The sequence below is a fragment of the Scyliorhinus torazame genome, chromosome 8, assembly GCF_047496885.1.
Source record: "Scyliorhinus torazame isolate Kashiwa2021f chromosome 8, sScyTor2.1, whole genome shotgun sequence".
NCBI lineage: Eukaryota > Metazoa > Chordata > Chondrichthyes > Carcharhiniformes > Scyliorhinidae > Scyliorhinus > Scyliorhinus torazame.
This window is the reverse complement of record NC_092714.1, coordinates 71503754-71520396: the sequence shown is the minus strand read 5'-3', so window position 1 is coordinate 71520396 and position 16643 is coordinate 71503754. Positions and strand designations below refer to the sequence as shown.

At 46.9% G+C, this 16643-nt stretch overlaps 1 protein-coding gene across 4 annotated transcripts in view; it reads right to left on the bottom strand.

The window, feature by feature from the left end:
- The window catches only part of nme7 (NME/NM23 family member 7), a 325065-nt gene that overhangs the window by 273501 nt on the left and 34921 nt on the right, over positions 1–16643 (bottom strand). For all 4 annotated transcript variants that reach the window (XM_072513809.1, XM_072513808.1, XM_072513811.1 and 1 more), the window contains 2 exons: positions 11763–11870; positions 1716–1882 (listed from right to left, as the gene is read on the bottom strand). In XM_072513809.1, coding sequence (XP_072369910.1) covers positions 1716–1882; positions 11763–11870 — 275 coding nt within the window. The remainder of the gene's footprint in view (positions 1–1715; positions 1883–11762; positions 11871–16643) is intronic.

Sequence of the window (16643 nt, the reverse complement as noted above, 5' to 3'; positions counted from 1 at the left end):
GGTTACATTTCTCCATGTGGTGCAGTGTTTTCTAATGCTCCTTGTTAAGCTGATTGCGTGACATGTTTTATTATTTTTAAAGACACTTTAATTATATAAATTGTTGTTGTGGTGAAACATCCCAAGGTCCACAGGTACATCACCAAACAAAATCTGACATAATCATATTAGGGAGAAATGATCAGAAGTGTAGTCAACAGGGTACATTTTAAGGAGCATCTTCAAGGAGGCAAAATGTGTAGTGAAGTGGAGAGCTTAGAGAGAGAGGTCCAGAGTTTAGGGTCCAGGTAGCTGATAGCACGGTTCCCAATGGTGGAATGAAGAAAATTGGGGATGTGGAAGGAACTAGAAATGGAGCAGCACAAATTCCTTGGAGGTTTGTGGGGCTGGAAAGATCGGGAAAAGCGAGGTTATGGGAGGACTTAAAAATAAAGATGAGAACTTTAAAATGGATGAATTGCTAGGCTGGGAACAAAAATAGGCCAATCCTAAAAGTATGAATAAAAACAATACGAAGAATAAGAAACATCACACAGAATCACAATATAATGGAAACCAAAAAAAGACACTTGATCAAACAAGTATAATGCATGACATGTAATGGCAAGATATATTACATAACATGAGAAATGTCACAGACATGTGGGTGGCAGAGTAAGGCAAGTACCTTTACAACACTGATTGTAGGCTGGTATGAACAACAATACTTTGATTCAGTCATCAAACTTATCCTGTTACCTTGAAGTGGGCTCCCCTCACTGCATACAAAGACCCCCTGGGTCAGGAATTAGACACCTGACCCCTTCCTGTGGACACACACTCCCAGTAACAGCTGCAGGTTCTCCACCTGCACCTCTGACCTTCTCTGCAGTGCTCCATGCGCAACTGCAAGTCAAACCCATCAATCAGCCGGACTACCAATCAGGGATCATGTTAAAAAACAGAAAATGCATGCTGTGAAATCCCAGCGTATATGGGAAAATCAAGGATTTTGAAACTCTACCTACTGCCTACCCAATCCATCTGTCGAATCCAGGACCATTTAATTTAAATAATTAAGTGAATTTAGTACCCTTCTGGTACACACAAACCTCACCATCTACCTCTCTCCCACACAAAACATCATATGCAATGCATTCTGACAGGGCACAGAAACCATGGCGGTAATTTTCCAGGACCACTAGCCCGAGATGGGCATCGTGATGGCTCACTGAATTGGGCGCAAGGAGATTGCTAATTGGAGGGCAAGTGGCTCCAATTGATAGAGGTGTTGCCATGGAGAATTCACCAGTTAACTGATGACTGACAGTTAACTGCCAAGCTCCGTTTAAGTTCAAACCAAGCAGGTTCACTCTGATTGATTAAGCTATTGCTCATGGGAATGAATGACTGTGGCCTATTTTGTTTAGTTGAAAAATGTACAATCTACGCACATGTTCTTTCTGTCTGTAAAGAACAGGGCCCTGTGTATTAATATATGTAGCTTCTAGCACATTACAACATTATGATTTTATGCAAGTAGTAAGTGATCTGTTTAATGCATATGCTGCCCAGGCAAACGTTGATCAGATTTATCACTTCAGTACTAGGATGGAATGGTAATTTCACGACTGATACTCTCATTTGTGTGCAAAAAGATTTAAATACGGTTTGGCCTAAAGTACACCTTCATAATACATGTGAACTGTGAATATATTTAGGAATTAAATTCTTACTTTTCCATCTTACTTCCCATTTTGCGAGCTGTGTATTGATCCCCATAGCCTACCAAATGGAGCTGACGAGCATATACAGTAATTATGGAGCCAACGAACAATTCTTCTGGCCTCAATTGTTCATATTTAGTCCGTTTCAGAAAGGTACGGTGGTTCTTTATGTCGTACTGTAAAATGTCAAGAATGGATATTATCAATACATCTGTTCACAAAATAAAACAAACCTAAAAGTCAAAATAGAAGCATGTGGAAAACTACAAACACCTTTCATAAAACAAGCAAAGTGTTGTTCAAGTTGCTAGAAACAAAATGCTAAGAATTGGCAGTTTGCCACAGGCACCGACACCAGTTCAGTGGCGTCAGTCACTCCCTGAAGAATATGGTTGTCTGCTTTTTTAAAAAAAAACAGAAGTCAACTCCTACTTGTGCAGTCACGGGATCCAGGAATGCAACAATGGCACTCCCTTGTGATCTGGACTGGTTCTCTGCGACTGAAAACATGAATTGTTTTAATATCTTGGAAAGCAAACTAGGTATTGTTCAGTTGATTTGTAAGTTGCTTCATCCTACAATAGACATAACATGCAGAATGTGATAAAATCAACAACTGTGGTACAATCGGTACAATTTGCATTACAAAAAATACAGGCATTCACTAGCCTACTTGGATGGACTCAGCATAGAAAGACTGATTGATTTGCTTTGCCACCTGCTGTGCCTACAAAGCAGAGGTAATACTTCCCTGCAGTCTTTCTGCTGCTTAAACTGACTTCCAATCCCCAATTTTAACTCTGCCAGCCCCATGGTATTGAACTGAACAGATGGTTAAAAAAGTAAAGTATTTAATGTGATAATCCAGAAACAGTCACCTGCCACCATTTTAACCATGTATGTTTTAAAAGCGTTGGCTCAGCGATAGCACACATGTCTTAGAACTGTGGTTAACCACTTACTTCCTATATTAAGGGTTGTACGGTAGAACCTGCACTACAGGTTCACCTGGGCTCCTGCATGCTAGCTCCGCCCAGGAGCCGGGTTATATATATGCGTGGCCTTCAGCTCGCAGGCATTTCGTCAGCTGCTGTAGGAGGCCACACTTCAGATACTAATAAAGCCTCAGTTTGTATTCAACTTCGTCTCCAGCCAAATTGACCGTGCCTCAATATATTAGTATCTGATTCAGAAGATGGACCTCAGGATTAAACCAGATCGACTGCAGCTGGATCCACACGCAAGCGACGCCAGAAAGGACTTTCAGCACTGGCGAGCTTGTTTTGAAGCGTATATCAACGCGGCGCCGACCCCTGTTCCAGATTCAAATCTTGTACTCCAGATTCAACTCTAAAACCTTCCCGCTGATCCAGAACGCGCCCAATTACGCTGACGCTGTGACTCGACTCAAAGAGAGTTATGAGCAGAATACGAACACGCTCTTCGCCAGTCACGTGCTCAACGCAACGCGTACTCAACTACCAGATGAGTCAATCGAGGACTTCTGGAGGGCCCTGATCCCACTAGTTCGGGACTTTGACTGCCAGGACGTTACAGCTAAGGAGCACTCCGATCTCCTTATGAGGGATGCTTTTGTAACTGGGATTGGGTCCGATGTTATCAGGCAGCGGCTCCCAGAAGGGGCCACGCGCGACCTCGCAGAGACTAAAACGCTAGCGCTTTCCATGACAGTCGCCCTGCGCAATGTACAGTCCTACGCCCCCAACCGCGTGGTCCACTCCTCCTACGCTTCATGGGCCCCACAGGCAGCCGCCCCAGCGAGGGCGCTACCCACCCAGTACACCGGCTCTATGCGCCAGCCAGTGATCTCCGGGGGGCCCCGATGCTATTTTTGCGGCCAACAAAGACACCCCCGCCGACGTTGCCCGGTCCGCGCTGCCCATTGTAAGGCCTGTGGGAAGAAGGGCCACTACGCAGCAGTGTGCCAGCCCGCTCAGCGGCAGCAGTCGCCCCCCCCACCCCCCCCGATCACGGAAAATGGGCACCGCCATTCTGTGACCCCCCAGGACCTCCGGGTGCTGCCATCTTGTCCACCCCACAGCACACAGAGACCCACGGCATTTCAGGACCCCAACGTAGTGGCCGCCTCACTACCCGACGGTCAACCACAACTCGCATCCATGGTAATCGACTAGTCCAGACCACACACTCTGACCAACGCATCCACCAGCGTGAAAGTCAATGGCCACGTGACCTCCTGCCTACTGGACTCCGGGAGTATCGAGAGCTTTGTACATCCAAATACGGTAAGGCTCCTGCTCCCTTAAGGTACACCCTGCCAATCAAAGTATCTCCCTGTCCTCCGGATCCCGTCGCGTAGCGATCCGGGGGTACAGCACGGTCACGCTCACAGTCCAAGGCGTAGAGTTCCACGTTTTTCGCTTCTACGTCCTCCCTAACCTCCTTATCCTTGGCCTGGATTAAGTGCAACCTCCAGAGCCTGACCCTTAAATTCAGCGGACCCTTACCACCCCTCACTGTGTGCGGCCTCGCGATCCTAAAGGTCGATCCTCCTTCCCTCTTTGCCAATCTGACTCCAGATTGCAAACCCGTCGCCACCAGGAGCAGACGGTACAGCACCCAGGATAAGGCCTTCATCATGTCCAAGGTCCAGCGGTTGCTTCAGGAGGGAGTCATCAAGGCCAGCAACAGCCCCTGGAGAGCTCAAGTGGCAGTGGTTAAGTCTGGGGAGAAAAATCGAATGGTCGTGGACTACAGCCGGACCATCAACAGGTACACGCAGCTCGACGCGTACCCCCTCCCACGCATATCTGACATGGTTAACCAGATTGCACAGTACTGGGTCTTCTCAACGGTGGACCCGAAATATGCTTACCACCAGATCCCAATCCGTAAATCGGACCGGCCATACACCGCCTTCGAGGCAGACGGCCGGCTATATCACTTCCTTAGGGTCCCCTTCGGCGTCACCAATGGGGTTTCGGTCATCCAAAGGGAGATGGACCGAATGGTCGACCAGTATGGCTTGTGGGCCACGTTTCTGTACCTAGACAATGTGACCATCTGCAGCCATGATCAGCTGGACCACGACGCCAACCTCGCTAAATTTCTCCGCACCGCCACTCTCCTCAACCTCACGTACAACAAGGAGTAGTGTGTGTTCCGTACAAACCGCTTAGCCATCCTCGGCTATGAGGTCCAGAACGGAGTTCTGGGGCCCGATCCCGACCGCATACGTCCCCTCATGGAGCTTCCCCTCCCCCACTGCCCCAAGGCCCGCAAACACTGCCTGGGGTTCTCAGTGGGTCCCAAACTATGCGGACAAGGCCCGCCCACTCATTTCCCCCTGACGGCAGAGGCCCAACAGGCCTTCGCCCGGATCAGGGCTGATATTGCCAAAGCTGGAATGCACGCTGTAGACTAAACACTTCCTTTCCAAGTAGAAAGCGACGCATCAGATGTTGCCCCTGCCGCCACCCTCAACCAGGCAGGCAGGCCCGTGGCATTCTTTTCCCGCACCCTCCATGCCTCCGAAATTCGGCACTCATCCGTCGAAAAGGAGGCCCAGGCTATCGTTGAGGCTGTGCGACATTGGAGGCATTACCTGGCTGGCAGGAGATTCACTCTCCTCACTGACCAACGGTCGGTAGCCTTCATGTTCAACAACACGCAGCGGGACAAGATCAAAAATGACAAAATCTTGCGGTGGAGAATCGAGCTCTTCACCTATAACTATGAGAATAAGTATCGCCCTGGCAAACTCAACGAGCCCCCAGATGCCCTATCCCGAGGCACATGTGCCAGCGCACAGGTAGACCGACTCCGGACCCTGCACGACAGCCTTTGTCACCCAGGGGTCACTCGGTTGTGCCACTTCATTAAGGCACAAAATTTGCCCCTACTCCGTCGAGGAAGTAAGGACGATCACCAAGAACTGCCAGGTCTGTGCGGAGTGCAAACCGCACTTCTACCGGCCGGACCGCGCGCACCCGGTGAAGGCCTCCCGCCCCTTTGAACGCCTCAGCGTGGATTTCAAAGGCCCCCTCCCCTCCTCCGACCGACACACTTATTTCCTCAGTGTGATCGATGAATACTCCAGTTTTCCCTTCGCCATCCCATGCCCCGACATGACATCTGCCACTGTCATTAAAGCCCTTAATTCTATCTTCACTCTGTTCGGCTTCCCTGCCTACATCCAGTGACAGGGGATCCTCATTCGTGAGTGATGAGCTACGCCAGTTCCTGCTCGGCAGGGGTATCGCCTCCAGCAGAATGACAAGCTACAACCCCCGGGGAAACGGACAGGTAGAAAGGGAGAATGGGACGGTATGGAGGGCCGTCCAGCTGGCCCTACGGTCCAGAAATCTCCGGGCCTCCCACTGGCAAGAGGTCCTCCCTGATGCACTACATTCCATTCACTCTTTACTTTGCACTGCTACTAACAGTACACCACATGAACGTCTTTTTGCCTTCCCCAGGAAGTCCACATCCGGGGTATCACTCCAGACTTGGCTCACAGCTCTGGGAAGCCAGCTTCTCCGTAAACATGTGCGGCTCCACAAGGCGGACCCGTTGGTGGAAAGGGTGCACCTGCTCCACGCAAACCCACAGAACGCCTACGTGGCATTCCCCCACGGCCGCCAGGAAACCGTCTCACTCAGGGACCTGGCACCAGCAGGTTCCCCCCCCCCCACACCACCCCCGTCGTCCCCGGTGCCACCCTCCCTTCCCCCGCCGCCCCCATCAACCCCCCTAGGACTGTCCATCTTCCCCCTGCCCACTCCCGTTGATGAAGAGAATTTCGGCACACTCCCGGAGTCAACTTCGACCACGACAGCACCAACATCGCCGGCTCCACTTCATCAGTCCCAGAGGACGATCAAGGCGCTGGACCGGCTGAACCTCTGACCGGCCCATCGGATGACCAGAGACATTTTTTTTTCACTGTTCTGTAAATATTAAAGATTGCGAATTGTATATAGTTATCCACCACCCCCACCGGACTCAATTTTAACAGGGGGTGAATGTGGTAAACCACTGTGTTCCTATATTAAGTGTTGTACAGTAGAACTGGGCCCCTGCATGCTAGCGCCGCCCAGGAGCCGGGTTATAAATATGCGTGGCCTTCATCTCGCAGCCATTTCGTCAGCTGCCACACTTCAGAGACTAATAAAGCCTCAGTTTGAATTCAACTTCGTCTCCAGCCAAATTGATCGTGCCTCAAGAACCTAACAAAAGTAATTGCTTTTTGATCTTGCATGATGTAAACCCAAGAGAAGAATCTGATTAAACCTTAGGTAGAGGGCCCTATAATTGTGACAGAATGATGAGGAGAACTGGCATCCACCGTGATCTTGTGATACCCAATAGCACTATATTTCCATATTCATCCCTGAAAGTATATTACAAAATGTTTCAACTTAACAAATACAGAAAGTACAATAAAATTTGACTTGTCTCTATACAGTATGTTCCATTCCTTGGTGTCTCTAAACAATTGTAATTCTCTTGATAGTTACAATATACATTCCATGTCATACATAGAGCATCGGGGCGAAAGATTGCAACTTGAAATATGACAGAAAGTGCAATGGAATTCAACTTTCCTTCATACAACATTTTCTTTTCTGAAGTGACTCGATACAATTTCAATACTTGTGTACTGCTGTAAAAAGAGACATGCTATCAGACCCTGCTATCAGTTATTGACAAGGTGGACATTGAAAGACTGTGTCCTCTTGCAAGTTGAGTCCAGAACTAGGGAACATGGTTTTAAAATTAGTGGTTGCCCTTATAGGACATAGATAAGGAGAATTTATTTCTCTCAGAAAGTTGTGCAACTCTCTGCCTCAGAAGGCAGTAGAAGTGGGATCACTGAATATTTTTAAGGCAGAGGGAGATAGATTCTTATTAGACAAGGGAATCAAAGGTTATTGATGATAGATGGGAATGTGGAACTCAACACAAATAGATTAGTCATGATCTTATGAAATGGCAGAACAGGCTCCAAGAGCCAGATGACCTACTTCTGCTCCTATTTTGTATGTTGTATGTAAAGCTCCCCTTCCCGCCTTGCACTCATTAGGGCAGCTCACAAAAAAAATACTAACTGTAAAGTCCTCTGCAGACAGAAGGAACATGTCCACACATTACACCTTTTTCAAATAAACAAAAGCTTGGTAAACAGTCATTCCTTGATTCATTACCCATGGTAATGCCTTGAACAGAGTTGACGTTTAAATTTCAACAAAACTAAACAGTTAACTGTTCCATGTTGCATTCTCCATGGCAGTGCCAGTTCGCTTACCAACCAATCAGCACTCTCTTCTCATGCAGTTTAAATTGTTGTTTCCTCTTTATTGTTGACAATTTCTTGTAAGCTGTCCTGATGAGGTGTTCTTTCTTTCAGCAATACCCCTCTTTTACAATACCAAACAACAAATCCAATACTCTTGATATTAACAAAATACGTTCACTGTCAGGCATAAAGTTCAAGGGGTTCTACAAATGTTCCAGCTCCTCAGTGTATTATGGCTGAAAGGTCTTATAACAGCGACATTTCCTCATTGAACCTCCCTGGCAGCTGCCCCAAACTTTTGGAAGGTTAACAAACTGACAAATTAAAAGATGGGCAAACAGTCTGCATCTAATCTGAGCGAACTCCTAACATCACTGTAGGTGCACCTGCATTAGATGGACTGTAGTGGTTGTGGCTCATCACCACCTTCTAATTAAGGATGGGTATCAAATGCTGACCTTGCCAGTGATGGCCACATCCAATAAAAATAATTTTTAAAAATTGGATTTAAGCTCCCACTGAACCACAATTATCAAGAATTTTTGAGGAGGGGAATATTAAGAGATTAATCAGAGACCCGGTGTATTACAGGATAATTCTGTTTAGCGTGGCAATATATGGTGCACCATTGCCCAATGCATAACAGCAACAAACATCATTGTTGCATAGTATAATGGATAGTCTAGTAAAATTAGCAGTTGCTGAAATTGTTAAATATAAACAAAACTGAAAGGGATTCTGAGGCCCATGGTGGTATTAGGATTAATGATGGTACATTCTAGTACATAGAGTTAAGGTCTTGGGCTAGGGATACAGGGGTGATGTGAGACAGAACTTTTTATTTTTTTTTAAATACAGCAAGTGGAAATTACTTGGAACTCATTGCCTATGAGCATGGTGGAAGTGGAGATGATCATTGATTTCAAGAAAATTGAATGGGCACTGGAGGGAAATAAATGTGCTGGGCTACAGGAATGCAGTGGGAAAATGGGACTGACTGGACTGCTCTACAGAGAGCCAGCATGCACTAATAGGCTAAATGGGCTTCTTCTAAGCCATGATGGCTTTAGGAGTCTTAACTGCAGATTTAGTTAAGAATATCCGGTGCAGCTGGTGAGCACATTGTATTGCAATGATTTGTACTGAAAATCCAATTTCAAAATCTATCTGCATCATCTTATTTGAGGGATTAATGGATAATTAATTGTTTTATCCTTTTAAAGGATTAGATTAAGCTCTGTACCCGATCTGTGAAAAACAGCAGCATTTCACCAAGTTGATCTAAATCCAAAATCATATCTCTGAATAAAGAAAATAGACGAGTGGAGAATTGATACTTAAGTGACCATCATGTCTCACAACGATGTTTGAACAGAATAACTCTAAAGTGATATATAAGTGATATAACTCAGTTGTCTCATCCCAGGTCTCATTTAGATTTAAGCCAGAAATACATTGGATAAAATTATTTTGCACAAATTTAAAATAGCATGAACAAATATATTCTACTAAACTCAAGAGAGAAAATGCTGGAAAATCTCAGCAGGTCTGGTACCATCTGTAGGGAGAGAAACATTTTGAATCCAGATGACTCTTTGTCAAAGCTAAAAGACTTAGAAAGTGGGAAATATTTATACTGTGGGGTGAGAGAATGGAAGATGAATCTTACCCACAGAAACCAAAGGAACAGAGTACCAATAACCACAGAACCAAGGGGAAAGAGTGCTAATGGCAGTTCCCAGGGAGAACAAAAGGTGTGAAAGGCCAAACAGCAGAGAAACTAACATGAGTGTAAACTGTGACAGATGTAGATGTGGGGGAGGGAAAGGGGAAGCAAAGGGGAGAAAAGGAGAAACAGTCTACTAAACTGTTCCATTCTCATTTCCCTTTGAGTAGAGGGGTAGTAAATTCTTTGCTCAGGAAATAAATAACCAACCTTTACTGTTCCAGTAAAGAAAAACAAGTTTACTAAACTAAAAAAAAAATGAATCACCAGGTTGGAAACTATGCAACTTCAAACCTGAGCCAATTAGATCCAGTTCTAAAATTCATGGACACCATATTTTGTACTACAACCGTAGGATCTCAAAATATTTTATTCCATCGAAGTATCATGATCAAAAACGGAAAGAGGTACCCAAATTCAATCCAAAAATCCAGTATAAATTCTAATTGTACAGTACTTTTGTCCTTAACTATATACTTACAATTCTTAGCTCTACCAAACACTATTTAAAACTATTGTTTTTCCTTTGTATACATCATGTATCATACATAAACAAACAATTGCTCCTTGACTTATGTTGCAGAGATCCCTTGTGGCTGCTTGAACAATCCGAGTTGAAGGCAGTAGTGACTTTCATAGCCAGACAGAACAGCACTTGCAAATAAGCATGGATTCGGATCTTCAATCAAAGGATCATTCACAAGAGATGGCTAACTGTAGATCTGGAGAAACTAACCCTTTTGGCACAGAGCTCCTCAGAAGGTTCCTCATGAGACCTAAGCAATGTGTAGATTCTTAAGAGCAAAGGATAAACTCATCTTTCATGATACTCGATTCTACTTGCGAAATGCTGCTGGGCTTCCTTCTCCCCAATAATAATTATTTCCCATGGATAAATACATAACAGCCCTCGAGTCAATCTGATTATTTAATTCAAAATTCGAAGGGCGAGTGAGGCATTAGTGCTTAGGGCAGGTCTCAGTAAGTGCAAAGCAAAACATCCTCAGAACATCAACATGAAGTAATGAGGTCGTTTGCTCATTCTTATTTGTTGCAACATATTTTCAAGCAAGTGAGTAGCCAATTTAAGAGGGGCAGAAAAATTAACTAAATAGCATGGAGTTAAATGTACACCAAAGATAGATCACATCTTTGAAGGATATTAACAAAAACAGTTGGATTTTTAATATAAAAAAGAGACAATGCTTCTGTGATCATACAAATTACCAATGTTTTAAAATTTATTTTCAATCTTATCCTATACTTATCCAGTCTTATCTTATCTAGAACGTTAAAGAATAATAATAATCTTTATTATTGTCACAAATAGGCTTACATTAACACTGCAATGAAGTTACTGTGAAAAGCCCCCAGTCGCCACATTCCGGCACCTGTTCGGGTACATGGAGGGAGAATTCAGAATCTCCAATCACCGAACAGCACGTCTTTCGGAGACTTGTGGGAGAAAACCGGAGCACCTGGAGGAAACCCACGCAGACACGGGGAGAATGTGCAGACTCCACACAGACAGTGCCCCAAGCCAGGATTCGAACCTGGGACCCTAGCGCTGTGAAGCACTGTGCTACCGTGTCAACAATCGCATTCGAAAAAAGTCCCAAAGGATAATAAAATTGACAGATAACCATGAGTATCTGGCCAATGACCATAACTTAAAATATGTCGTTAAATTTCAACAATAAAGGAAGATAATATCCTGGATGAAAAACACAAAGAATCCTACAATAGAAATGATGTTTTGTGTAAGGCTTTGTCCGAGATGGTTCTGCCATGTATGGTAATCAGAATGACGAATAATAGGGGTACTGATAATGAAGCTCGCACTGTACTTGAATTATAGCTCTATATGGGTATTTTGTTTCAACATTCTACTCACTTGCATACTGAGACCAATTGGAGTTCTGCTACCTCTTGCCAAAGCCAACATTGGCCACAGTGCAGAGATCAGGGCTTGATTCTATGTCTAAATTGGCATTTAATTTAAAACAAAAGCTACAAAAAACAGCACCAAGAAGCAAAACAAAGCACTCACCATTTCAATAGATCCATCCTTTGGATAAAACAGAAATATATAACGCCGAATTAGACTAGCACTTGCATCATACCATTCCGCTATAAACGAGAATTGTTCTTCAAATTCCTAAAAGGGGAGGGGCAAAGAAAAGAGATATTAACACACACATTGTCAGTTCTTGTGACTTATAAATGTTTATTTTTATAATTAATTCTTTAAATTGCTAAAACAGAATTTAAATTGACTGAAATGCATGTTTATTACTTATGCAAATGTTATCAGAAACTAAAATTGAAATGATAAATTGCCCCCAACATCAAGCCCCACAAAAATAAGCTCCTGTAGGAATTTTTGTGCTGCATGAGAGATTGTGAAGAATGAAGACCACCCTGACGTAGGCAACTTGCATTTTCCATTCTCTACACATTCAACAGATCATCCTCTGCCATTTCCCTCATCAAACACATCTTTCCCTCCCTTTGTAGAATTCTGAAGTGCCCATACATCACCCTCTGGTCCATTATTTCATCACTGCCAACATCCCCTCAAGTTCAGGAAATACAACAACAATAATAATAATAATCTTTATTAGTGTTTCAAGTAGGCTTACATTAACACTTCAATGAAGCCATCCGAGGGTGGGCCTGGAGGGCCGTGTGGCATGGGCCCGGGGGCTGGCTTAAGAAGGGGTATGGTTGATGAACAGGGGGGGTTCCCACCGACCAGGTTGGTCACATGGAATGTGAAGGGGCTGATGTGGCCGTTTAACTGACCTGTGTTTTCACACATCTGAGGAGTTTGAAGGCGGATGTGGCCTGTTTACAAGAAACACAATTGAAGATCAGGGGCGGGATTCTCCGACCCCCCGCCGGGTCGGAGAATCGCCGGGGGGGCGGCGTGAATCCCGCCCCCGCCGGCCGCCGAATTCTCCGGCACCGGAGATTGGGCTGGAGCGGGAATCCCGCCGTGCTGGTCGGCAGGGCCCGCGATGGGCCGAAGTCCCGCTGCTGTAATGCAGGTCCCGCCGGCGTGAATTAAACCACCTCCCTTACCGGCGGGACCAGGTGGTGCGAGCGGGCTCTGGGGTCCTGGGGGGGGGGGGGGGGGGGGGGTGCCCCCACGGTGGCCTGGCCCGTGATCGGGGCCCACCGATCTGTGGGTGGGCTTGTGCCGTGGGGGGCACTCTTTCCCCTCCGCGTCATCCATAGCGTCGGCGATGGCTGACACGGAGGTGACCCCCCCCCCCCCCGCGCATCCGCGGGGTTGACGTCAGCAGCCGCTGACGCTCCCGCGCATGCGCGGACTTCTGCCAGCCAGCGGAGTCCCTTCGGCCCTGGCTGGCGTGGTGCCAAAGGCCTTCCACGCCAGCCGGCGGGACAGCAACCACTCCGGGGCGGGCCTAGCCCCTAAAGGTGAGGGCTTGGCCCCTAAAGGTGCGGAGTGGTTCACGCCACTCCATCCCACCGGGACCCCCCGCCCCGCCAAGTAGGGGAGAATCCCGCCCCTGGGATCAGACAAGGCTAAGGAAAGGGTGGGTAGGGCAAATCTTCCATTCGGGATTAGACATGAAGACGCAGGGGGTGGCTGTGCTGGTAAACAAACGGGCGGCGTTTGAGGTGGGGATTATAGTAGCAGATCCAGTGTGGGGAGACCATTTTGGTGGCGAGTGGGAAGCTGGAGGGGGTGCCAGTGGTCCTGGAAAATGTTTATGCCCTAAATTGGGACGATGTGGAGTTCATGAGGCGAGTGCTGGGGAAGATCCCGAACCTGGACTCGTACCGGTTGATTATTGGGGGGAGGGCGAAGGAGCATTCGTGTACATGGTGTACTCCCGGATTACTTTTTTTGTGGTGGGCAAGTGGTTAATGGCGGGGGTGGTCGACCCAGCGATTGTAGTTTCAGACCATGCGCCGCATTGGGTGGATTTGCAAGTGGATTGGGGGGGTGGGGGGAGAGCAGCGCTGGACGTGAGCGGGTGAGGGCCCCCATCCTGGGTATGTGGAACTAAATGATGCAGGTGAGGTCTTGGCTGTCATACTGTGGGAGGTGCTCAAAGCAGTGGTTCGGGGGAGTTCATATCGACTCGGGTGCATAGGGAGAAGGAGGAGCGAGCAGAGATCGCAAGGTTGGTGGACAAGATTCTGCGGGTCGACAGAAGGTATTCGGAGGCTCCAGAGGCTGGATTGTTGAAGGAGGGGCAGAAGCTTCAGACGGAGTTCAGGCTGGTGTCCACGGGTAAGATAGTAGGGCAGTTGGGGAGGGGCAGTATATGAGAATGGGGAGAAGGCTAATAGGATGCACACCCACCAACTCAGGATGCAGGAGGCGGTGAGGGAGATTGGAAGGGTGGTACTGGACCTGGTGGGATGAACGGGGTATTTGAGGAGTTTTACAGAAGGCTTTATAAATCGGAGCCCCCAACTGGTGAGGGGAGGGAATGCGGTGATGCCTGAACAGGTTGGAGTTCCCCAAGTTGGAGGAGGACCTGGTAGAGGGGTTGGGAACACCCATTGGACTGGTGGAGGTTATGGGATGATGCAGGCAGGGACGACCCCTGGCCCAGATGGCTTCCCAGTAGAATTTTATGAAAAGCTTTTGGGAGACCTGGGGCACCTGCTGGTAAGGATATTTAATGAGACGAGGGAGAAAAGGGAGCGCTCCCCACAGCTTATCACAGACCTCAATATCTTTAATTTTGAAGAAGGATAAGGACCTGGAGCAGCGTGGGCCCTATCACCCGCCACCACTGCTGAATGTAGACGTTAAGTTGTTGGCAAAGATCCTGGCCTCACGGATTGAGGATTGCGTGCCAGGGGTGATAGGGGAACGCTAGATGGGGTTTGTAAAGGGGAGGCATCTGTCGGCTAACGGTAACGTCTGTTGAACGTTGTAATGATGCCCCGGAGAGACGAAATTTGGAGGTGGCGGTCGCAATGGTTGCGGAGAAAGCCTTTGATTGGGTAGATTGGGAATATTTGTGGGAGGTACATTAGATGGGTCGTTTTTTGTACAATGTGTGCAGGAGGGTTTCCTGACACAATATGTTGACAGGCCAACAAGAGGCGAGGCCACTTTGGATTTGGTTTTGGGTAATGAACCAGGCCAGGTGTTGGATTTGGAGGTAGGAGAGCACTTTGGGGACAGTGACCACAATTCGGTGACGTTTACGTTAGTGATGGAAAGGGATAAGTATACACCGCAGGGCAAGAGTTATAGCTGGGGGAAGGGCAATTATGATGCCATTAGTCATGACTTGGGGGGGGATAGGTTGGAGAAGTAGGCTGCAAGTGTTGGGCACACTGGATAAGTGGAGCTTGTTCAAGGAACAGCTACTGCGTGTTCCTGATAAGTACGTACCGGTCAGGCAGGGTGGAAGGCGTCGAGCGAGGGAACCGTGGTTTACCAAAGAAGTGGAACCTCTTGTTAAGAGGAAGAAGGAGGCCTATGTGAAGATGAGGTGTGAAGTTTCAGTTGGGGCAATTGATAGTTACAAGGTAGCGAGGAAAGATCTAAAGAGAGAGCTAAGACGAGCAAGGAGGGGACATGAGAAGTATTTGGCAGGTAGGATCAAGGAAAACCCAAAAGCTTTCTATAAGTATGTCAGGAATAAAAGAATGACTAGGGTAAGAGTAGGGCCAGTCAAGGACAGGGATGGGAAGTTGTGTGTGGAGTCTGAAGAGATAGGCGAGATACTAAATGAAAATTCTTCGTCAGTATTCACTCAGGAAAAAGATAATGTTGTGGAGGAGAATGCTGAGATCCAGGCTATTAGAATAGATGGCATTGAGGTACATAGGGAAGAGGTGTTGGCAATTCTGGACAGGCTGAAAATAGATAAGTCGCCGAGGCCTGATGGGATTTATCCTAGGATTCTCTGGGAAGCCAGGGAAGAGATTGCTGGGCCTTTGGCTTTGATTTTTATGTCATCATTGGCTACAGGAATAGTGCCAGAGGACTGGAGGATAGCAAATGTGGTCCCTTTGTTCAAGAAGGGGAGCAGAGACAACCCCGGCAACTATAGACCGGTGAGCCTCACGTCTGTTGTGGGTAAAGTCTTGGAGGGGATTATAGGAGACAAGATTTATAATCATCTAGATAGGAATAATATCAGGGATAGTCAGCATGGCTTTGTGAAGGGTAGGTCATGCCTCACAAACCTTATCGAGTTCTTTGAGAAGGTGACTGAACAGGTAGACGAGGGTCGAGCAGTTGATGTGGTGTATATGGATTTCAGTAAAGCGTTTGATAAGGTTCCCCACGGTAGGCTATTGCAGAAAATACGGAGGTTGGGGATTGAGGGTGATTTAGAGATATGGATCAGAAATTGGCTAGCTGAAAGAAGACAGAGGGTGGTGGTTGATGGGAAATGTTCAGAATGGAGTTCAGTTACAAGTGGCGTACCACAAGGATCTGTTCTGGGGCCGTTGCTGTTTGTCATTTTTATCAATGACCTAGAGGAGGACGCAGAAGGGTGGGTGAGTAAATTTGCAGACGACACTAAAGTCGGTGGTGTTGTCGACAGTGCGGAAGGATGTAGCAGGTTACAGAGGGACATAGATAAGCTGCAGAGCTGGGCTGAGAGGTGGCAAATGGAGTTTAATGTAGAGAAGTGTGAGGTGATTCACTTTGGAAGGAATAACAGGAATGCGGAATATTTGGCTAATGGTAAAGTTCTTGGAAGTGTGGATGAGCAGAGGGATCTAGGTGTCCATGTACATAGATCCCTGAAAGTTGCCACCCAGGTTGATAGGGTTGTGAAGAAGGCCTATGGAGTGTTGGCCTTTATTGGTAGAGGGATTGAGTTCCGGAGTCATGAGGTCATGTTGCAGCTGTACAAAACTCTGGTACGGCCGCATTTGGAGTATTGCGTACAGTTCTGGTCACCGCATTATTGGAAGG